Below are 23,730 nucleotides of genomic sequence, written 5' to 3'. Positions count from 1 at the left end.
GTGTGTTGTATATCCATCCATATGATGGATGCAGCTGGTCTCATAGCTGCTCGTGTAAGGACACTAGAGATACAGTACAAGTGCTCATTGGAGAATGAGTTCACCGATTGATCTGCTTACGGAATGCTAGATGGTTGATGATGCCTTATTGTCAGACAACGATTCCGTAGTCCTAGTGGTGTATCTGGTCCTTAGACTTGAGACACCAAGGATGTCCTGTATGAGTGCTCCACTCTTTGATACCAGACTTATAGGTTTGGCTATCCCAGATCTAGTACAACTGGTCATTGGGAGTGGTAGTCGACCTTACGAGGGCTATTGAGTGTCGATAGAGGATCATCTACTCTCAGCGTCATGAGAGGAATATCCTATGTGTTCTTGCTCAGACAAATCCTTGTCCAGGGTCATTCGGGTTGAGAGAGAAAGAGTTCTTCAAGAGAATCCGATTAGAGCGAGACTCGAGTAGAAACCGTATGGGTCTGACAACACCATGCTCGATATATGGTCTCTGGGATATTAGAGGGATGAGGGACTATAGGTACACGGTAACTGAGGATAGACAGGTCCAATGGATTGGATTCCCCTGTATCGTCTGGGGACTACGGCGTAGTGGCCTAGTACGTCCGTAGTCGATGATGCTAGTCATAGGTGCCCAGCAAGCCAAATCACGTGAGTGATGGCACGTGTGACTTGATACATAATCTTTTTGCTTATTATATTTTGGCGTATATCACTTTATAACTATTGCATATGTGCATATATATATTGTGATATCCTTGGATTTGTGCAATGGGAATCGGATCGTGATGAGATCACGATAATGAGATCGATTCACTTTTAAACACATATCCTAAATGATCCCGGTCATAGGTTACTCGAGAGGGACATCGTGATAACCGGATAGACTGGTGTGCTGTATACCCGTCCATATGATGGATGCAGCTGGTCTCATAGCTGCTCGTGTAGGGACATTAGGGATACAGTACAGGTGCTCATTGGAGAATGAGTTCACTGATTGATCCGCTTACGGAATGCTGGATGGTTGATGATGCCTTATTGTCAGACAACGATTCCGTAGTCCTAATGGTGTATCTGGTCCTTAGACTTGAGACACCAAGGATGTCCTGTATTAGTGCTCCACTCTTTGATACCAGACTTATAGGTTTGGCTGTCCCAGATCTAGTACAGTTGGTCATTGGGAGTGGTAGTCGACCTTACGAGGGCTATTGAGTGTCGATAGAGGATCATCCACTCTCGGCATCATGAGAGGAATATCCCATGTGTTCTTGCTCAGACAAATCCCTGGCCAGGGTCATTCGGGTTGAGAGAGAAAGCGCTCTTCGGGAGAATCCGATTAGAGCGAGACTCGAGTAGAAACCGTATGGGTCTAACAACACCATGCTCAATATACGGTCTTTGGGATATTAAATGGATGAGGGATTATAGGTACACGGTAACTGAGGACAGACAGGTCCAATGGATTGGATTCCCCTGTATCGTCTGGGGACTATGGCGTAGTGGCATAGTACTTCTGTAGTCGATGAGTCAAGTGAATTATTACAGAGATAATAATTCACTGAGTTAGAAGGAGTTCTGACAGGTATGACTCACGGCCAGCTCGATATTGGGCCTAGAGGGTCACACACATATGGTAGGCATTGTGATGAGTAGAGGTTCAGATATGAGATATCCGACGGAGCCCTTGTCTTATTGGATGCAGATCCAATACCCACTAGGGGAGGACCCATTAGGGTTTGACAGGGGACCTCTATAAATAGGAGGGATTCAGAGCCTAATAAGCTAGAGCCTTTGCTTGGCTTTCCTATTCTCCTCTTCCTCTCCACCTCAGATCAGGCCTGGAGTTTTGAGGAGCGTCGTCGCAACCCTGCTGTGTGGATCACCGCTAGAGAGGAGGACGCTTGACCTCCTTTACCCTCTCCTAAGGATATGCAAGGAAACAGGGATATACGATCTCCCTAGGTAACACAATCTACTTTATACGCAGTTTTGAGTTTCGTGGATTTTGCGCACCAATCTTCGCACGACGACGAACATCTTTTTGGGAATCGGGGATTTTGTTTTCTTGTTCTTCCGCTGCGCATGTGATGTCGCCCTATCAGAGCCAGGTTGTTCGTGCGAATGATTGGTTTTGCGTGTGTTGTGTTTAGGAAGAATATCAAAATCGTTGACGCAAAAGCGAGAAAGGGCAGCAACAGTTGCTGCCCTCGATATGCGTGCGTGAAGCGCAGCCGAAGCCGGGCAGCACAGGGGCTGCGTCTGCAGCAGCCGACCGGCGGCCTACTTGCAGCAGGCTTGCTGCCGGCGGGGCTGGCAGCCCACGGGCAGATGCGCCGCAGGGCAGCGACGCCTGCCGCCGCTGCTCCCGCGGGCGAAACCCCCCCCCCCCCCACAGGGGTGGCCGCCCGGCGGGACAGCACCGCCCGAAGGGGGCGCCCACCCGCAGCGGCATCGCCGCCAGCGGGCGTGCCGCTTGCAGGCGAGGGCAGTGCCCTCGCCCCGCCGCACAGGCCGCCGCCAGCAGGGTGGCGGCGGCGGCAGCAGCAAAGGGGAGTCGGGCATTAGGGTTTTCTGGACAAAAGACAGTTTTGCCCCTCGGAATTTAAGAAATTCCAGTTTCTATCTTATGTCCAAATTACGAAAATACCCCTATAAATTAAGAAATTTCCTATATGTCCCTGATTTCAGAAAATATTAATTAATTAAAAGGTTTAGTTGATTATTATTTTTATTATTATCTAGTAGTCCTACATGATGATGATTATTTATACATGTGATGTATGATGTGTGGACGGATGATCATGGACCGTGTGATGTGTGTACTTGTGATTATTATTATCGAGGTCTGCGAACCTCCATTATATTTCTCGTTTATTGTCGGGCCTGCGTGCCTATGATTAAGTTGTAATCACATGAGGAGGCGCAGCGGGAGCATGGATGCGATAGCGGGACTCACGAGACGGACGATCGCGATGCATCAAGATGCATCAAATGTCGACGGAACCGACGAGGACGAGATGAACGATCACAGGGCATGGAGATGCACCGTAACACACATAGATCTTGATGTGAGTGATTAGGCCTACTGGCTCGGGCCTAATCACATTAGGTTGTGGTCCATGATCATCTGGTGTAATTGATTATACACATACTAGATAAGTATATATATTTGCATGCGATGTAAATATATATTAAATATGTATATGTGTGACATGTCATATTAGGAGACCAAATCTTAGAAACATCTCTCGATAATATTAAGTCGGTAAACGTGAGGCAATTAGATTGACCCACGTTGCCTTCCATCGTTATAAGTAGGAACCGATTCCCGGTATAGGTTGAGTTGGTTGAGTCCCTCGAGACTCACCTATATCGCGATTCCCTATCTTGCTTACGACATAGAGATGTCACCGGTGACCCGAGGGCATGGTATACTTGGTCGAGTCCCTCGAGGGTATATCATCAAATCAAACTCATCTTGTAACGAAGGTGTTGACTTAACCGAGCATCATGGTTGGTCGAGTCCCTCGAGGCCATGGTGATTCGGAGGCCGAACAGGACGGGAATCACAAGGAGTTGTGATCGGTAAGAGTTGCCTACCTTTTAGGCTTAGTGTGATTGGTCGAGTCCCTCGAGGTTACACTAAGATGCTGATTGGATCCTGATCCCCACTAGAAGTCTACCGGAGACTTCCGTTTCACGTGCTGAGGGTGTCGCGTGACTCGTTAGTAAAATAGTGGGAGCATATTAAGATAGAAGTCCATATCTTGATAGTTTATTTCTTGCAAAATCTGCATGTTATTCATTTCTGCTGTATCTTTATTTTCAGAAAATGTCGCTTTCAAATCCCTTATGTGGAATACTTGATGTCAACCGCCTCACTGGTCCGAATTATACGGATTGGTTCCGTAACTTGAGAATTGTTCTCACAGCGGAGAAAATCGTGTACGTCCTTGATACAGTGATGCCTACGCCCGAAGAAGGGGCAAGCGAGGATGAGATCGCTCGCTACGTGAAGTACATTGATGACTGCACTCTTGCTCAGTGCTATATGTTGGGCTCTATAACTCCTGAGTTACAGAGACAACATGAAAAGATGGATGCCAGATCCATTCTCCTACTTGTCCGCAAATTGTTTGAGGAACAGGGAAGGACTCAGCGATATGAGATATCTAAGAGCCTCTTCCGCGCTAGGATGACTGAGGGGACACCGGTTCAGAACCATGTCCTAAAGATGATTGAGTGGATAGAGAAACTCACAGGTCTAGGAATGGTCCTAGAGGATAACTTGTGTGTGAACATTGTGCTTCAGTCCCTACCAGATTCTTTTTCACAGTTCATAATGAATTTTAATATGAACAAGCTTGAGGTGACGCTCCCAGAGCTCCTCAATATGTTGAGGGAAGCAGAGAGTACTATTAAGAAAGAGAAGCCAGTTCTCTACAATGGTGAGACAAAAAAGAAAAGGAAAGCAGAAAGGTCCCTTAAGAAGGGAAAGGGCAAGGGCAAGGGCAGACCAGGTAAAGCAAAGGTTGCTAAGAAAGACCCAGTAAAGGACAAAGGCAAATGCTTCCACTGTGGTAAAGATGGGCACTGGAAGAGGAACTGCAAAGAGTACCTTGCAGAAAGGGCGAAATAGAAGCTTAGAGAAGCTTCAGGTACATTCATGATCAATCTCCAATTGTCAGATTTTTGTGATAGTGTATTGGTATTGGATTCCAGTATTGCTTATCACATCTACAATTTATTGTAAATTCTAGCAAAGCCGAGGGGAGATTGACGCGAGCAATATTGCATAAAGGTCTATTTATGCAAGACACTACTCTACACATCATGAATGTAAGTGTCTAAGAGGAAACGAGATGAGGTGAACAGTGCATACCTATGGCATTGTGGGCTAGGTCATATCCATGAGGGAATGATTCAAAAGTTGCTAAATGATGGATATATAGATCCATTCGACTATGTGTCATATGTAACTTGTGAGTCTTGCATTCATGGAAAACTGACCAACTCTCCATTTAGTGGAACTGGAGAGAGAGCCACTGAGTTGTTGGAACTCATACATAGTGATGTATGTGGACCCATGTCAACTCATGCCATTGGAGGTTACTCTTACTTCATTACATTTACTGATGATTTCTCAAGGTATGGATATGTGTACTTAATGAAGTACAAGTCCGAGGCCTTTGAGAAATTCAGAGAGTATAAGAATGAGGTGGAGAACCAGACTGGAAAGAGTATCAAAACTCTTCGATCAGATCGAGGAGGTGAGTACTTAAGTACAGAGTTTACTCAGTTCCTCAAGGACCATGGGATATTATCCCAATGGACACCTCCTTATACACCTCAGCTCAATGGTGTCTCTGAAAGGAGAAATCGTACGTTATTAGATATGGTACGGTCCATGATGAGTTTCGCTGACCTACCCATCTTATTCTAGGGATATGCCCTAGAGACCGCAGCTTACCTTCTGAACAGAGTTCCAACTAAGTCGGTAGTGTCTACACTATATGAGATATGGAAAGGGAAGAAGCCTGATCTTAAGGTTGTTAAGATTTGGGGCTGCCCTGCCCACATTAAAAGACACAACCCCGATAAGTTAGAATCAAGGACAGAGCGATGCAAATTTGTGGGACACCCCAAGGAAACTTGTGGGTATTATTTCTATCATCTCGAGGACCAAAAGGTCTTTGTAGCTAAGAGAGTAGTGTTCCTTGAGAAGGAACACATTCTTGGCGGAGACAGTGGGAGAATGATAGAGTTGAGCGAGGTTGGAGAACCAAGCTCAAGCACCACTCTACAGCCCAAGTCTGTTCAGGTACCTAATACACAAGTTTCAACTTTACGCAGGTCTGATATCACATCCTCCTGAGAGATATGTGGGACATATTAGAAGAGAGGATGTTGAGGATATTGATCCTCAGACCTACGAGGAGGCTATTATGAGTATAGACTCCGGGAAGTGGCAAGAAGCCATGAATTCTGAGATTGATTCTATGTACTCTAATAAGGTTTGGAACCTAGTTGATGCGCCCGAAGGTATTGTACCCATCGGTTGCAAGTGGATCTTTAAGAAAAAGATCGGAGTAGATGGAAAGGTAGAGACCTATAAAGCAAGGTTAGTGGCTAAGGGGTATCGTCAAAGGCAAGGTGTTGACTACGACGAAACCTTCTCACCTGTAGCAATGCTAAAATCCATTAGAATTCTATTGGCTATTGCAGCACGCTATGATTATGAGATCTGACAGATGGATGTGAAAACCACATTCCTCAACGGGAACCTCGAGGAGGAGGTGTATATGATGCAACCTGAGGGATTCGTGTCCAAGAACTGCCCAGATAAGGTATGTAGGTTGCTTAGATTCATTTATGGACTAAAGCAAGCTTCCCGAAGTTGGAACATAAGATTTGATGAGGCAATCAGATCTTATGACTTTGTTAAGAACGAAGATGAGCCTTGTGTGTACAGGAAGGTAACTGGGAGCGCTATCACTTTTTTTTTTTTGTGTTATATGTGGATGACATCCTGATCATTGGGAATGACGTAGGAATGCTATCCACGGTAAAGGCTTGGTTATCTAGACACTTCTCCATGAAGGACTTAGGGGAAGCATCCTATATCTTGGGGATTAGAATCTATAGAGATAGATCCAAGAGGATGCTTGGCTTGTCCCAGTCCAGGTACATATAAACCATTGTCAAAAGGTTTGGCATGGAAAATTCCAAGAGAGGTCTCATACCGATGAGACATGGGATATCGCTTTCTACGAGTATGTCCCCAAAGACTCTAGAAGAAAGGGCGAACATGAATATGATACCTTATGCCTTAGTAATAGGGTCTATCATGTATGCCATGCTATGTACTAGGCATGATATAGCGCATGCTCTGAGTGTCACGAGCAGGTATCAGGCGGATCCAGGCTTGGAGCACTGGAAAGCAGTAAAGTGTATCCTTATGTACTTGAGAAGGACTGAGAATCTTTTACTAGTATATGGAGGTAATAGCCTTAAGGTTGAAGGCTACACAGACTCAAGTTTTCAGTCTGATGTCGATGATAGCAAGTCGAATTCAAGGTATGTGTACACCTTGAATGGAGGAGCAGTATGTTGGAAGAGTTCCAAGCAAGATACCACTGCTGACTCGACCACAGAGGCAGAGTACATTGCTGCATTAGATGTAGCAAAGGAGGGAGTCTGGTTGAAGATGTTCATCACAGATTTGGGAGTCGTTCCGGATAGCGAGAAGTCGACTTCCTTATATTGCGACAACTATGGGGCGATTACTCAAATAAGGGAACCCGGGTCTTATCAGAAGTGTTCTGAGGAGGTTCCAGCTTATCAGAGAGATCGTAACCCGAGGAGATGTAGCAGTGGAAAGAGTTCCATCTGAAGATAACATTGTAGATCCACTGACAAAGCCGTTGTCTTAGTTTGTCTTTGAGCGTCATAGGGGTCTGATGGGGATCATACACATAGGTGATTGGCTTTAGGTCAAGTAGGAGATTGCTAGTCATAGGTGCCCAGCAAGCCAAATCACGTGAGTGATGACACGTGTGACTTGATACAGAATCTTTTTGCTTATTATATTTTGGCGTATATCACTTTATAACTATTGCATATGTGCATATATATATTGTGATATCCTTGGATTTGTGCAATGGGAATCGGATCGTGATGAGATCACGATAATGAGATCGATTCACCTTTAAACACATATCCTAAATGATCCCGGTCATAGGTTACTCGAGAGGGACATCGTGATAACCGGATAGACTGGTGTGCTGTATACCCGTCCATATGATGGATGCAGCTGGTCTCAGAGCTGCTCGTGTAGGGACACTAGGGATACAGTACAGGTGCTCATTGGAGAATGAGTTCACTGATTGATCCGCTTACGGAATGCTGGATGGTTGATGATGCCTTATTGTCAGACAGCGATTCCGTAGTCCTAGTGGTGTATTTGGTCCTTAGACTTGAGACACCAAGGATGTCCTGTATGAGTGCTCCACTCTTTTATACCAGACTTATAGGTTTGGCTGTCCCAGATCTAGTACAGTTGGTCATTGGGAGTGGTAGTCGACCTTACGAGGGCTATTGAGTGTCGATAGAGGATCATCCACTCTCGGCGTCATGAGAGGAATATCCCATGTGTTCTTGCTCAGACAAATCCCTGGCCAAGGTCATTCGGGTTGAGAGAGAAAGAGTTCTCCGGGAGAATCCGATTAGAGCGAGACTCGAGTAGAAACCGTATGGGTCTGACAACACCATGCTCAATATACGGTCTCTGGGATATTAGATGGATGAAGGATTATAGGTACACGGTAACTGAGGACAAACAGGTCCAATGGATTGGATTCCCCTGTATCGTCTGGGGACTACGGCCTAGTGACCTAGTACTTCCGTGGTCGATGAGTCAAGTGAATTATTATAGAGATAATAATTCACTGAGTTAGAAGGAGTTCTGACAGGTATGACTCACGGCCAGCTCGATATTGGGCCTAGAGGGTCACACACATATGGTAGGCATTGCGATGAGTAGATGTTCAGATATGAGATATCCGACGGAGCTCTTGTCTTATTGGATGCAGATCCAATACCTACTAGAGGAGGACCCATTAGGGTTTGACAGGGGATCTCTATAAATAGGAGGGATTCAGAGCCTCATAGGCTAGAGCCTTTGCTTGTCTTTCCTATTCTCCTCTTCCTCTCCACCTCAGATTAGGCCTGGAGTTTTGAGGAGCGTCGTCGCAACCCTGCTGTGTGGATCACCACTAGAGAGAAGGACGCTTGACCTCCTTTACCCTCTCCTAAGGATCTGCAAGGAAACAGGGATATACGATCTCCCTAGGTAACACAATCTACTTTATACGCAGTTTTGAGTTTCGTGGATTTTGCGCACCAATCTTCGCACGACGACGAACATCTTTTTGGGAATCGGGGATTTTGTTTTCTTGTTCTTCCGCTGCGCATGTGATGTCGCCCCCATGATTTCCCAACAGATGAGTCGAGTGAATTATTACAGAGATAATAATTCACTGAGATAGAAGGAGTTTTGACAGGTATGACTCACGGCCAGCTCGATATTGGGCCTAGAGGGTCACACACATATGGTAGGCATTGCGATGAGTAGAGGTTTGGATATGAGATATCCGACGGAGCCCTTGTCTTATTGGATACAGATCCAATACCCACTAGGGGAGGACCCATTAGGGTTTCACAGGGGGCCTCTATAAATAGGAGGGATTCAGAGCCTCATAGGCTAGAGCTTTTACTTGCCTCTTCTATTCTCCTCCCCCTCTCTACCTCAGAGTAGGCCTGGAGTTTTGAGGAGCGTCGTCGCAACCCTATTGTGTGGATCACCGCTAGAGAGGAGGACGCTTGACCTCCTTCATCCTCTCTTAAGGATCTGCAAGGAAACATGGATATACGATCTCCCTAGGTAATACAATCTACTCTATATGCAATTTTAAGTTTCGCTGATTTTACGCACCAATCTTTGCACAACAACGAACATCTCTTTGGGAATCGGGGATTTTGTTTTCTTGTTCTTCCGCTGCGCATATGATGTTCTTGTTCTTCCGCTGCGCATATGATGTCGCCCCCAAGATTTCCCAACAGGGGGGGGGGGGGGGTGGATGGAGGCCGTCAAAGCATTGAGTGCCTGTTTTTGTGGGCACTCCCTCACCATGTGCGGTCCTCCGCACAAGAAACATCCTCTAGATTTTGAGGTCTTGCCTTTCGGGTTTGGCCCTTTGTGGGAACTCTTCTTCTTTTGTTCGCCCCCGAGCTCCTTCCCTTGAGAATGTTTTGGAGGGCGATTGCCTGAAGATTGTTTCCTTCTCCCTAGGTCTTCGGAGGAAACAAAGTCGGTGAGTCTTTCTGTAGTAACAATTGCCCCAACCACATCAGTAACATTCCTTCGATTGAGCTTCTGTCGAGCCCATGACTTCAAACCATCGAGGAAGCTGAACAACTTGTCCTTCTCGGACATGTCCTGTATGTCCAGCATTAGTGCAGAAAATTATTTCACATAGTCTCGGATCGCTCTTTAGCATCTCTGGCCCCTCCATATCCATGAGGCTCGGGTGCCCTCAAATTTTATGGCGGTGCAACGCTGGTGTTGCTTCCTCTCGCATTTAGTGTTCTTATGAGCATGACACCTTTGAAGTGAGTTCCGCCACAACATCCTGTAAGTGTTGCACGGAGTCTTTGGTGTCATCAGACAGTCGGTCGACTAGGGCCTTGACCTTGTCGATTCTGGACTCCGCTTCCTCTTGCGAGCTCTCTACCCCAACAAGCCTATGTTGGCCATGGTAGAGTTCCTCCATGCTCGCTTCAAGAACATCCAGGAGGGTTTCCGCCGTTGTGAGTCTCTTCATGTGACTCTTTTTCCTAATTAGCGCTCCAGATTGTGCTTCCTCCGCTCATGAAGAGTAGCCAACTTCTCGCTCATCATGTTCGCTACCGCGCTCCTCTTAAGCGGCTCCAACAACATGAGAGCGAGTGTGCACATGCAGCCCACCTGCGGTTGCTTGGGGCAAGGGTCCGGCTTGCCCCATCTTGCTTGATTCGCCACGATGCTTTGCCATGGTGAAGTTGCGAAGTTCGTTCGCTGCTCGCTCGAAGTGCTTGCTCGCTCTGATACCACAATGTCACGGCCTTAGCTGGAATTGCCTAAGGCGTGAGGGACCCTTACGGCCAAGACACGAACTTAGCTTGCGTTGCCTAAGTCGCGCTTCGCCCTTGCGATATTGCTCCGCAAAGATCAGCCCACTTGTAACCTCTCGTAGGTCCTGAAGGACCTGTAAAAGAGAAAGTTAATTAGTTCGAAAGAACGAGCAACAGACAAGTCCCGAAGTCTCGCGAAAAGGGGAAGCTTTACAAGCAATTCAACGAGCACCTTGCGTGCACAAGAGAAAAGAGGGAGAGGGGGAAAACAAGGGCTTTAGAAGGTTGAACGAACAGCTGCAAGCCCACAAACAGCTGCTCACCGAGTCCCGGGCGCGACAACAAGTTCCCGTTAAGGCAACGTGCGAACTTGCGAAAGAGTGTTCAACGCCCGGTACTATACCGAAGCCCCATCCAGCCCTGTGCCACCCGGGGGGTTCAAAGGGGCTGAGATGGCTGACGTTTTGGTGAGCGGAGGCAGATTCCAGAAATCGGCCCGCGGTACGTGAAAACGGAGCTGTTTTGGGCTGTTTTGAGGCTATTTTGCTCGGTTCGATGAGCGGTCGCTTTGTAACGTTGCAGCTGGTTCGAATTTACATTTTTACAAGCAAAATGACCCAAAACCAAGAGAAAACATGCTGTCAAGCAGCTGTACATGTAGGTGTGAGCGACGAACGGTTCATTGAACAGAGTTGTTGCGAGTGCGCGATGACCGTTCGTGACACGTCGGTACTCCCCCCTAGGAGAGTCAATGGCTCATGATCGTCCTTTTAGTGCCATTCTGATAAGTTAACATTTGGTCGTGGTGCGCTCCCATAGGCTCACAAGAAATTGTCCACTTTTGGCGTGCTCGTATGGTTTTGTCCTTTCGGGGCTTGTGAGCCTCAAAAGGCACCTTTAAAGATAAGGGTGACCCGGGAGGCTTATAAACCCTTAAGTTCTTCTACTCCTTAACCAATGTGGGACGAAATGTCCTTATCAGTACTCCCCCTCATGAGGGAGCCTATACGATTTTGCTCTTTCGGAGCTCATGAGCTTCCAAAGGCACCTTTGAAAATAAAAGTGACCTAGGGAGCTTATAAACCATTGGTTCCCTTACTCCTTAACTAATGTGAGACTAAATATCTTTATAGGGGAGTCAAGGGTTCATGATCTTCATTCTAGCGTCATTTTGATAAGTCAGCATTTGATCATCATTGGTGTGATCCCATAGGCTTACGAGTAATTGTCTGCCTTAGGCATACTCGTACAATTTTGCCTTTTCAAGACTCGTGACCCGGGGGGTTTATTAAGTCTTTGGTTCTCCTACTCCTCAATCAATAAGTGACTAAATGTCCTTATCATTACTCCACTCGTAGGGGAGTCAAGGACTCATGACCCTCTTCTTGGCATCATTTTGATAAGTTAACATTTGATCGCCATCGGTGCGACCTCGTAGGCTCACGAGGAATTGGTCGTTTTGGGTGTGATTGTACGATTTTGTTTTTCATGGCTCGTGAGTCCCAAAAGGTATATATGAGAGTAAGGGTGATGTTAGAGGTTTATAAACACTTAATTTTATCGAGAGGTAGCTTATAATCATTATCTTAAATTTATGTCCACTTAGATAGATAAAGTTGGAGTAGGCACGATTCTCGGATGTGATTGCCACGTCTATGTTCACGTGTCATATAAACATTGGCCATAATATTTCCCGGTCAAAATCAGTATCTACTATGCCATAAATAATTTGCAGATGATTGCAATGCTAATCAAACTACCAAAATTTATTGTTTTGGTCGACAAAGTACGTTTATGCTCCACACCTACCATAACATGCATATTAGATGGTTAAAGGTTTCTGCTTTTGCTTACGGTGTCTGAACCTGTAGGCTAATGGCTACGACTCTGTTGTGTGACTTATGGCTTCCCTACTTTGCAGCTGATTCTATTACATTATTCGTTGCAGTGGAGGCAGAACAATTCAGACTTTGAGCTGAGGTAGTCTTAAACTTGGACTGCACTTGTGCAAGGTAGCCGTCTTCTTCTTCTTCTTCCTCCTCCGCAGTCGGAAGCACTGCATCATATGCGAGCCATTCATAGTATCTACCACCGTATGACATATGCACATTAAAGCACGCTCGTTTGGGATCGGAGGTCAAAGATTCACAGGAAGACGCTACCAGGAAATGTGTCAGCTCTCTTTGTCACAGCCCTCCTGCCTTAGCTGTTCTCGACTCAACGTGGAGACTTGCACCGGTTCTGAACCAGCGATGCAAAGGACAAGCATGACAGCCGGACGCCGGCACCAAATCCATCCCACATCGACAGGTACGTCTCTGCCTCTTAATTACCCCTATCCATCCCATTCAAGACACTGTTTCATTTGCAGGAAGACTCATCGATCCGATTCATCTGAAGCTCGAATCATCAGGACAGCGTCTTCGATAAGCATGTCGGTTAAGGTTGCAGAAAAACTAGCCATTAGGCCAACTGTTTCGCCCCTTCTAATCCTGCATGCAAAGCGTGTGTCCTGTCATATTACCTTTCCTCTTCCTCCTCTCGCTCATTAAGCAGCACCGCTCACTGTCCTCGCCCTATATAACTACTCCCGCCCTGCACCGCCCACTCCTCACCACGGTGGTAGAACGTCAAAGCTGCTGCTATCATGAGGAACCCCGTGCTGGTGGAAGGCGCCGGGGATGGGGCGGCGGTGGGGGAGAGGCTATTGGTGCTGTGGCGGCGGATCAGGACGCCCATGGTGGTGCCGCTGCTGTGGGCTCTCATGTACGCGTGCGCCTTCATGTCGGTGATGCTGTTCGTGGAGAGGGTGTACATGGCGATCGTCATCGTCCTCGTGAAGCTCCTCCGGATCAAGCGGTACACCAAGTACAAGCTCGATTCCATGAGGCAGGAGATGGAGGCGGAGTCGTCCCACCCCATGGTGCTCGTCCAAATACCCATGTTCAACGAGAAAGAGGTACGCCAATGGCCGGCCATTCGGCTCATCATCTAACAACTCTGCAATCGCCCATCCAAACAGATGTTGTCAGTTCGTAATTATGTGATTAGCTTTTATGAATCATATAGTTGGTAATGAAGAGGAACACAAATGCTAAGCACGCGATGACAGGTTTACCGCTTATCGATCGGGGCAGCCTGCGCCATGTCATGGCCGTCTAACAAGATGATAGTTCAAGTTCTCGATGACTCCACTGATCCCGTCATCAAGGTGATGATACCTGCAACACAGAGAAAGAACCACCGTGGCAACGACATGCGATGATGCTTTGCTCACCTACGATGCTTGCTTTTGGTTGCCGTGGTCGTCGCAGGAGATGGTGGAATACGAGTGCCAGTCGTGGGCGAGCAAGGGAGTCAACGTGGAGTACGAGTTCAGGAACAGCCGAAGCGGCTACAAGGCGGGCGCCCTTCGCGAAGGCCTCGAGAAGAGCTACGCCAAAGACTGCGACTTCGTCGCCATCTTTGATGCCGACTTCCAACCCGACCCCGACTACCTGTGGAGGACCATCCCTTTCCTTCTCACTAACCCTGAGCTCGCTCTGGTGCAAGCTCGATGGAAGTTCGGTGAGCCCGTCGATGGTGATCATCTACTAGTGCTTGCAGGTGGTTGGTAGCTCTCGTTATTCATCATCAACCACGTCTATCCGTTCTGGTGCAGTGAATGCTGACGAATGCCTCCTGACCCGCCTCCAAGAGATGTCTCTGGATTACCACTTCAGCGTGGAGCAGGAAGTAGGGTCTTCCACGTACTCCTTCTTCGGGTTCAACGGTAAGGGCCCTCCTCCCTCTTCGCATGCATGACCAGGAGACGACGGTCACGGATGCATGCATCTGCAGGCACTGCGGGGGTGTGGAGGATGCAAGCCCTCGTCGACGCCGGAGGGTGGAAGGACCGGACCACCGTGGAAGACATGGATCTTGCAGTCAGGGCTTCCCTCAGAGGGTGGAAGTTCGTGTTCGTCGGCGACCTGGCAGTAAGTGTCATCTCTGCTCTCCCAACCGAGCTCGGATGCATCATCTACTAGTGCTTGCAGGTGAAGAACGAGCTACCCAGCACGTTCAAGGCGTACCGCTTTCAGCAGCACCGGTGGTCTTGTGGCCCGGCAAACTTGTTCCGGAAGATGCTGAAAGAGATCCTATGCTGCAAGGTACCCTCGAAACCCTCCTCCTTTGGAGATCTCCCCCCGAAGCTCCTACTGTAGCAAGCGATGTGGTTTCCTGCAGAGGGTGTCCGCTTGGAAGAAGTTCCATGTCATCTACGACTTCTTCTTCGTGAGGAAGATTGTCGCCCACTTTGTGACCTTCTTCTTCTACTGCGTGATCATCCCGGCGTGCGTCCTGCTCCCGGACGTCCATCTTCCCAAGTTCATCGCCGTCTACATCCCCTCCGCCACCACCGTCCTCAACGCCATCTGCACTCCCAGGTTACCCAAATCCTGAATCACGCTAACGACATGAGATTCCCATGAGAAAGCTTCCCTGTTGGATCATGGCGCAGGTCCTTCCACCTGATCATCTTCTGGATCCTGTTCGAGAACGTCATGGCGATGCACCGAGCCAAGGCGACCATAATAGGGCTTCTGGAGGCGAACCGCGTCTACGAGTGGATCGTCACCGCCAAACTGGGGAACGCTTCCAGGAACAAGAACAGCTCCAGGTCGCACAGAAGATCTCGATGCCGCATCGTGGAAAGGTAAACGAACGCTGCAGAGTCGTCATCTCAAGGACAAAAGAGTGCCGCGTACTTGTACTGATGATGATACCTCGGTTGCATCAGAATCCACCTGATGGAGGTCCTCATGGGACTCTTCCTCTTGTACTGCACCATCTACGACATCATGTTCGGCCGCGACCTCTTCTACGTCTACTTGTTCGCCCAATCCATGGCGTTCTTCGTCGTCGGCTTCGGTTACGTTGGCGTATACGTTTCCAACTGAGAAGGAAAGGGGGAGACGGCCGAGGCCTTCAGATTCAATTTGCCGAACACCCCAAGTGCACAGAACTAACATACTGCTCCCACTGCTCTGATCTCCTGAGACACGGGAAATCCAACGTTGGATGTAGGGTTTGTGACAGGGTCAGTAGGGTCGTACCATTGACCCCACTCTATAGATGTTTTAAGCTTTACTTAAATGCAAGAAAGATGCAGTAGCAATACAAAGAATGTTGGAGTAATAATAATAAAGCCAAAAAAACTCTGATGTCATTTTAAGAAGAAGAAAGATATCATATCAGTTGCTTATGATGAGTACCTTTGTAATGAAACACTGGTGGAATATACCAGTCAGATGCATCATCCTACTCCATGCTCCAGTTTCTCTTACTCTCTCTCCCTGTCAAAATATATATGTTTGCAGAGGTAGCTTTTGTGCAGGCATCCATGGTGGTCAAAAGCTTCAACATATTAGTCACTGCAGTTCTTCAACACTCTGATATGCAGTACAGTTATTTCCATTATAAGAGAATGTTTGACCGGATAAGTGGAGAAAGAACAAATAACAGGCACATATTTAAAAGTTGGAAGGTGGAGTATGAAGTACATAAGACTTGTATTTCAACATAATACATTGCGCTTGTACAAAAATGAGGCTCAACCAAATCTACTAGAAATGATGGGAGTGGGTAACAATCAATGTAGCAATCCACTAAGAGAAAACTCACCTGTTATTGGCAGCAATTCTATAAATAGGAGAGGTTCACTAATCGACAAGGATGAAGGCCCAGAAATAACCAATCATCTATAACACTCAGTTAAGTTCATCGATTTTAGTTTCATATTCTTCTCTGGTCGATAGGACCTTGACGCGAACCATACCTCGTTGCCACTCAGAGTTCCCAACCAAGATAAGCCTGCTTGCATTGACTCGTTCGGCGTGCTTAAAAACCCTATCAAATAATCAAGAAATAACAATCAAGAGAGTCATTTCAAAATTACACAAGTTGTTAGTTTCTTGCATGATATACATTTTCAGGCTATACCTATGGGGTTTTATTAAATTAATGAAACTTAAACAGTTTAAGACATACCATTTAAGGCGTTTATCTTCTACAAGGTCAACACTATGGCCTTTTCTTCTGAGGGCGGAGGCGACCATGGAGGCTTGTCCTTCAAGCTCCTCATCCAGTGGAAATACAATGTCATCTACTTGGCGACCCAGATCAGGCAGAAGCCCTTTTTCCTTTAGCAACTGCAAAGATGACCATTCTGAAGATGTTAAATGATGGTTACGGCAGATATGAAGGGAGATGGTCACTTGATGAATTGTTTCAAATGAATAGTGAATAAATCAGTTGACTAAAAATTGAGTAACAGTTGCATGTTCTTCTTAAGATTTAAATTTCTGTTGGGATGTTCATATTTATCTAATAATGAGTATCTTAATTCTGGATGTCTCAAAAACAACATTAACAATAAAGCAACCAGATATTTACTTCCACTATAACTGCATCTCCGAACCCAAACCCACAAGCGGGAATGTCATCACTTCCAAATGTGGACAGCAGCTGGTCATACCTTCCTCCACCACAAATCGCTCGTAGTTTGCCTTCTCTATCAAAGGCCTGGCAAAACAAAAAAGTGACAAATTAATAGACAACTGGCAGTTACCTCCAAGATTCATCATGTATGCAAGATTTGTTATGTATGAACGTGATACACTATGTGACACAAGCATGATCGATCTCATTCTTATGTGCATTAATAAAAGAGGAAATTCAAATGCAGTCTGCAAGGTAGAAGGTTTGGTAGAGAAAGGACTAGAACACAAGAGTTGCACTTGGCAGCAATAAAAAAGAAAAAGAATACTATTCCAATTAACTTCATATCCATCTACAAAATCAAGTTGCTAGTAGAACCAAAACATTCAGCTAAGATGGACAAATGGCATCATAGTTGCTAGTAAAACCAAAACATTCAGCAAAAATGGACAAATGGATATCAATGTAGCATCCAAGTAAATTATTACTCAAATTGATTGGAACCAGATGAAATTAAACCATAATCAAATCATTCACTTGTTTAAGATACCAAGGTTAATAAACTAATGCTAAATTTCACTAAGGGTGTGACTGGTCTCATAAAAGGGCAGGTGATACAGCAGAAGTTGAGAAAACCTCTCAAATGACTGGTTCTTTGCCTGTTGCTTTTGATCTAGCATCATGTTTAAACATGGTGTCTTGTGAGTATACCCATTTTCGGTTTTGTTTCCCTGTACAGGATTCATGACTTGCATGATACTTCTAATTCTTGAAAGTGAATCATGATTAGACGATAATTGAGCCAAACAATGTAAGAATAGCTGTCAATGTGCATCAATTAGTCTCTGATCAGAACACTAATAAATTTGGTGGGAGACATCTACTTCTGTAAGTATCCGCATAGAGAACAAAATGACTGCATCTTTGGCATATAAAACATAAACTCTACTGCATCGTTTGGTTTTGAAACATTGACTGGCATGTAGTTGAAGTATTTGATCACGTGATCACTGGAATTATATCTTTAAAGCAAGGAATTGAGATGTCAACATTCGAACCAAGGTTTGATTGCAGCACAAAAGACTTGCAGTTCAGCTAACCTAGGGCATCTAGATTAACTGACCTATAAATTCCTAACTTTTCGACAGAAAGTTGAGTGACTATTTATTGTCATTTATATGACATGTTAAGAACCATAACTCTTAAAATGAAGTAACAGGAAAATTTACTACATATCTGACCTCGAATACTATTCCTGTATAATAGGCAAGTCCACGGACTACAGATGCATCAAAAGTAATCCACTGAGAATAACCGTAATGCTCAGCAAGTGAAAAAAACTTTTTCAAATCAGCAATAGCTTCAACATCAGAACCCAGTACCGCTGCATAAGCACAACCAGACATGTCATAAAAGATTAACACTCTGTTGGTTCAAGCACCACTACATGTAGCCATTATCTATAACAACAAACCTTCAAGTTTGTCTAATGATGTAAGAGAGAGAACTTCAACGATCCCCTTGACAGCTTCTGAAGTTACCCCAGCACTCATGAGTTCTTTTTCAACCTCTTCTTTAGTAATTTTTCCCAACTGCACTATATGCAACAGAGCGAGCATCATAAGAACAAAAGCTAACATATATTGTAGTAAAAAATTCAGATGGAAAGAAACATTTTGAATGGGTGGTCAGAACTCAAATAATCACTGGATACCAAGATCTTATTTATAAGTGAGAAAAAACTAGTTTTTAAAGAATTTTCTAAATTAAAGGTAGGAATTATAAATTTCAAGCAGCACTTAGGCTAAGAGAAACAGCTATATGTCCCTTCTTAGTGCAAATGTCTTCTAGAAATTTTGAAGGACACAAAGCGTTCTCAAACTCAAGCCTTTGGTCTCATAGCAGATTCATGCAAGAAGTGCTGATCAAGAAAACTACAACTGGCTGAGGACATTTCATCACAACTCAAAAGGCTTTTATTTACTGGTGATCCAACCGAACAGTAATCACATACTCCATATTGTTGAGATTTTCTAGGATTCTGAGACAAATTGTTTACATCTGTTTTAGTGGTCAACTACATTTCACACAAACACTATCTCCAGGTTTCTGAATTTTAGGCTGCAATGGTAGTGATTGAACTTGCTTTAAAAAGTTGTTGGTTGGTGTCCCCTGTCATATAATCAATGAATGTGCACAACTGCAGATATTTGAAATGGCTATGTGAGTTATATTCCCCAAGGGAATCAACAACAGTTTTAGTCTCAGATATCAACTTAGCATTATTAATTTATTACATCCTTCCATCTTCTCTCTAATCTGCAATTATTTAAGTGTCAGTTAGGACATATCCAATATTTACTGCAGAATTTGGAGCGATTTGTTAAGCTGCCACCTTTTGTTAGTAAGAGCTCATGCCTACTATGTTACCTTATTGGTTTAGCTATTACCAAATGGAAGTATCTTATGCTTTTCATCTCTAAAATCTCAAATCTTCCAATGTTTCTAATATATTTCAATTTAACCATTATCTGGATAGGGTATCTTAACAAAAGATAAACATCTGTAGCTGATGCATCTCAGAAACTAATGAATAGTACAAGTACCACAATCAGCATTGAAGCACTTCAATTGTAAATGATAAACTATCTTATGCATGTAAAACTAATTGTTTCAACTCAAACTATAAGTCGGTGAAGAAGATATTAAGAGTTGGAAGGTAAACTAACCTTGTCAACAATCACACAAACTTCTGCAAATAGATGTTCTGGTATAGCATACATTTGCAACACTGCCTGGAGAACCTGTAAGCAGAAAAGAATTCAAATCAGAGGCGGCTATGCATTCACAATTCTATATCGGAGTTCCACCTAATAATTTGAACAAGGATAAATTGAGAGCAATCATCAATGACAAACATCAGAAGACAAACAATTTCTTAAAATGATCCATGTACTACATTAGTGTTATGAAAATGACTACATAGTTAATAAAGAATATTAAAAAGATTGGGACAATTTTTTATGGGATTTCATGATCTTGATAGTAGATCAAATGGGCTTGTAAGTTGGAATACACAAATCCTGAGAACTAGAAGATCATGGAATTATATATCTCAATTCTTACAATCTAGTGATGCCTGGCAAATGGTTGTGGCATCTGAATTCTAATGCCCCCTTTGAGTAGAAAGCCATTATCTCAACAATAGAAGATGGAAGAATGATTACAGAAACAGATCTTAGCCACGTTTATAGAAAAGCATTTCAGACACTTTGCCTACTTTTAGAATCAGCACTCTTCACACAATTGGCAATGGTTTGGCTACCCATTTTGAAGGATTATTGTGCATGCACCTAAGACTGAAGGAACACTACTGCGACTATGCTTATAAACAGGTGCTGCAACTGATAAACATATTGTTATATTTATGGATGGATACATATGCATTAAAAAATAAAATATACACACATACATACATACATAAATAAATAAATAAATAAATATGTATGTATATTTTATTTTTATGTACCTATATTGATTATGTAAATTTGTACTTATAAAGCTCAACATATTTCACCTTTCAAGTTTTTTACAAATTCCAAGTCTTTCAACGTCGAATAAACTACCAACCATAAATGTAGGAAATAGGAACCGAGATACTCTTTCCAATCATATACACAGATATATAGACATGTTAAAATTAAAGAAAAGAATGATTTAAATGTACCTTTCGGCTAGAGACTCTGATTCCCACATCTGATGAAGTTATCCCAAGCCGCTCAAATAAGAGAACTATAGCATTAACAAGTTCAGCCTCAGCCTGTGACCAAAAGTAAATCTAGACAGGTTCTCAGGGAGAAAAGAAACATCAAAGATATTTCTCCAAACTATGACTGTGAAATAGAGAAAAATTTAATGACTGAAATTTACAATGTTTTATGAGAATGTTATCCATTGCATTCAACTTCTTCCCATAGATTATATCATAATACTTCGTTCACGATTTGTGCTCTCTTTTGTACTGTGTTTTTTATGCTATATATGACACTGTTACAACATTCACAACTACTAAGTTCCCAACCAAGTGTATCAGTTACATAGATGTTTACATGCCTTTGAGATCTTCAAGGGTAATATTATCCTACTCATGTTAAGGACCATCAAGTCTCCCTTTTATTATTTCTAATAAGGTTTTATACCTCTCCTTGAACCTCTAATCTTGGCTTGCCTTGTGCAACAAATCCTTTTTAAACATTCTCTGTCAATTTATCTTCAACTGAGAATATCTAGTATCCCATACATCTATCTTAACCTCCTCATCACATTGGAACTAATTTTTTGTTCAGTGTTTCTTAATTACATATATAATTCATAAAGCATAGCTGCTTTTATAACTATTTTATAAAAACAAATCTTTATGTCTATGTGAAATATGACAGTCCTTAACTGCAAGTCTCCATCTCTAGTTTAACCATTGTATTTTTTACTCATTAAAAATATGTTCAACAATATCCTATCTTTCTTAACACAATATATAAGAGAAATAAAGTTAACAATCTTTTAGTCATCTAAAATTTTAATTAATGCTAAAATCTTAGAAATCCTTTGAATATATGACAATGATGCGTTGAACCACTCATACAAGGAGAAGAAAATAGTCATGGTCTTTTCTTATGTGACCAAGATGTATAACATATAAAAAACTTACAATAAAAAACATGCAATACTACCAGTAAAATATACTGCAACAAAAGTGCAGCTGCACATACCCGAACTCTAGAAACACCTATTATATCCATATTCCACTGGTAATGTTCTCGACGTCTTCCTCTTGTCATCCGTTCATATCGCCAACATTGTCCTATGGTAAACCATTTTAATGGAAGAGAGACTGATTTGCTGAACAAAGAGGCATGTAAAATGTTAATTCTGGTGAAGGATACTACAATCACTTTTATGAACCGATATAAGTAGTCAACAACCACAAAGACTCCATAAATCATTCTGAGGTTCACAACAAGGAGGAACTGTATGTAAAAGAGAAAAGCTGGATAGATTCTCATGCATATTCAAAAAGTCTTATGCGAAAGATTACCCCTGCTTTATAAGAAGTCGTGCAAGTGAAGGGGTTATTTCAGGCCTTAAGACAACACGGCGACCCCCTTTGTCCTCAAAATTGTACAGCTGACAATGAAAGATTAATCAGTCAAATAATATACTCTTTTAAATATTTTAAACATATATGAACGTGAACAAACTCAGCAGCGAAATTTTAGGAAATGTTTAGTGTATCTACTCGGCAGTATGAAAAGAGGAGAATAAAGAAGTGCCAGGACATAAAAAGAACACAAATCCTACACTTCTTTACCTATTGTCTTAAATTAGTACATCAGAAGAAGATAGACTTCGCAAGGAATTAGTAACAGAGGGAAGTCAAAGAATATTGCTAGCGCCAAAAAGGTCTGCAGTTAACTGATGGTTGAAGTTGCGGGCACAAGTAAGATAGTGTAGGAAACGACATTATGACACTGGTCGCCACCACTCGTCAAGAAATAACCTAAAAATCGCATCTTTAGTTCCTATTGTCCAAGCACATACATCAAATTAGTATGCACATACCTGTTGGGTGATCTCCTCCCCAGCTTTCCTAATGAAAAGAGCCTCAGACTCGAGGACCGGGAAATCAACCTCCTCGAAAGATAGAATCCGAGACACCTGACAGGTATACATCAACCACGAATAACATCGAACACTTGGAGTGCAGAACACCAACACGATGATAGCCATATAACCGTTCACCAGACTCTTACCTCCCTGAACTGTTGGAAGAGCCAGTTCCGAAGCCTCATGTCCTCCGGAGGGAAATCCCTCGTTCCCCTTGGAGGGTTAACATCAATGAGCTGTTGCGTCTCCCTCCCGGAACCAGGCGGCGGCGGGACGCCTGGCGGCTCCGCAACCTCATCGATGTCGTCTGAATGAGGAGCGGATGAGATTGACGGAGCAGGTCGGTGAACGTAGGACAACGAGGATGGGAGGGCTCACCTCGAGATGCAGTGGAGGAGGAGGAGGAGGAGGGCAAGGACGAGGAACATTGAACGGAGGCGGCGGAGAAGAAAAGGCGGCGGCGCAGGCGAGGGGAGAATGGTATGAATGAAAGATGGAGGCGGGGACGGAGGAAGAGGAGGTGGTGTTGTAGAACCGGGAAGGCGGACATCGGGAGGGGAATCTCGAGTTCTCTCTCCCGCAGAGGAGGGGTCGGGAGCGAGGGCGAGGCTTCAACCGGTCCGGGGTTTCTTCTGATATGCCTAACGGGGGAGCGGATAGCGATACGTGGCAGTTCATCAACCGATATAGATAAAGATCCCTGATTGGTGCGCTACGCCGTATCAGTTGTCGACCGAGAATTGTATAACAAAGGAAGACACCCGGCCATCCGTACACCAAAGTCGGCGCATCCACACCGCTCATCGTATTCTCGTGGGAATCTCAACGATGACCCTCAGGATTCCGTGCTCGGATCATGCAACGGTCACGACGTGATTGGACGGTGATCCTGCGCTC

General features: G+C 44.2%; 2 protein-coding genes across 3 annotated transcripts in view; one reads left to right on the top strand and one right to left on the bottom strand.

Moving 5' to 3' along the window:
- LOC103973115 (glucomannan 4-beta-mannosyltransferase 1-like) overlaps window positions 1-15,886 on the top strand; it is a 30,742-nt gene extending 14,856 nt beyond the window's left edge. The window contains exons 2-11 of one of the 2 annotated variants that reach the window (XM_065125156.1): window positions 12,638-12,999; window positions 13,061-13,648; window positions 13,802-13,900; window positions 14,004-14,271; window positions 14,351-14,461; window positions 14,530-14,666; window positions 14,727-14,840; window positions 14,917-15,116; window positions 15,191-15,385; window positions 15,470-15,886. In XM_065125156.1, coding sequence (XP_064981228.1) covers window positions 13,337-13,648; window positions 13,802-13,900; window positions 14,004-14,271; window positions 14,351-14,461; window positions 14,530-14,666; window positions 14,727-14,840; window positions 14,917-15,116; window positions 15,191-15,385; window positions 15,470-15,629 — 1,596 coding nt within the window. In that variant the 5' untranslated portion in view covers window positions 12,638-12,999; window positions 13,061-13,336 and the 3' untranslated portion in view covers window positions 15,630-15,886. Of the gene's footprint in view, window positions 1-12,637; window positions 13,649-13,801; window positions 13,901-14,003; window positions 14,272-14,350; window positions 14,462-14,529; window positions 14,667-14,726; window positions 14,841-14,916; window positions 15,117-15,190; window positions 15,386-15,469 lie in introns of both variants that reach the window. The other variant, XM_065125164.1, reaches the window with a different exon arrangement.
- A 287-nt stretch (window positions 15,887-16,173) lies between these two features.
- On the bottom strand, window positions 16,174-23,472 carry LOC135622880 (histidine--tRNA ligase, chloroplastic/mitochondrial-like). The gene is made up of 12 exons (XM_065125174.1): window positions 23,212-23,472; window positions 22,980-23,140; window positions 22,789-22,884; window positions 22,265-22,353; window positions 21,939-22,068; window positions 20,897-20,989; window positions 19,899-19,973; window positions 18,644-18,761; window positions 18,411-18,553; window positions 17,125-17,253; window positions 16,720-16,880; window positions 16,174-16,578 (listed from the first exon to the last, which is right to left on the bottom strand). Exons 1-12 carry the CDS (start codon window positions 23,381-23,383, stop codon window positions 16,440-16,442), a joined length of 1,506 nt encoding a protein of 501 aa, XP_064981246.1. The 5' UTR covers window positions 23,384-23,472; the 3' UTR covers window positions 16,174-16,439.
- Window positions 23,473-23,730: the final 258 nt, after the last annotated feature.

This window comes from Musa acuminata, chromosome BXJ1-3 (genome assembly GCF_036884655.1).
Source record: "Musa acuminata AAA Group cultivar baxijiao chromosome BXJ1-3, Cavendish_Baxijiao_AAA, whole genome shotgun sequence".
In the NCBI taxonomy this organism is placed as follows: Eukaryota; Viridiplantae; Streptophyta; class Magnoliopsida; order Zingiberales; family Musaceae; genus Musa; species Musa acuminata.
Note: the sequence above shows the minus strand (reverse complement) of the source record. Positions and strands in the feature narration are given on the sequence as shown.

Excerpts from the sequence above, each read along its gene's own strand:
- LOC135622880 (XM_065125174.1), bottom strand. The coding sequence starts at position 23,383 with ATGTCCGCCTTCCCGGTTCTACAACACCACCTCCTCTTCCTCCGTCCC. Across the intron at positions 22,885-22,979 it reads TCTTCCAACAGTTCAGGGAG|GTGTCTCGGATTCTATCTTT; the intron begins GTAAGAGTCTGG and ends TATACCTGTCAG. Across the intron at positions 18,762-19,898 it reads TTTGTGTGATTGTTGACAAG|TTGGGAAAAATTACTAAAGA; the intron begins GTTAGTTTACCT and ends CATATAGTGCAG.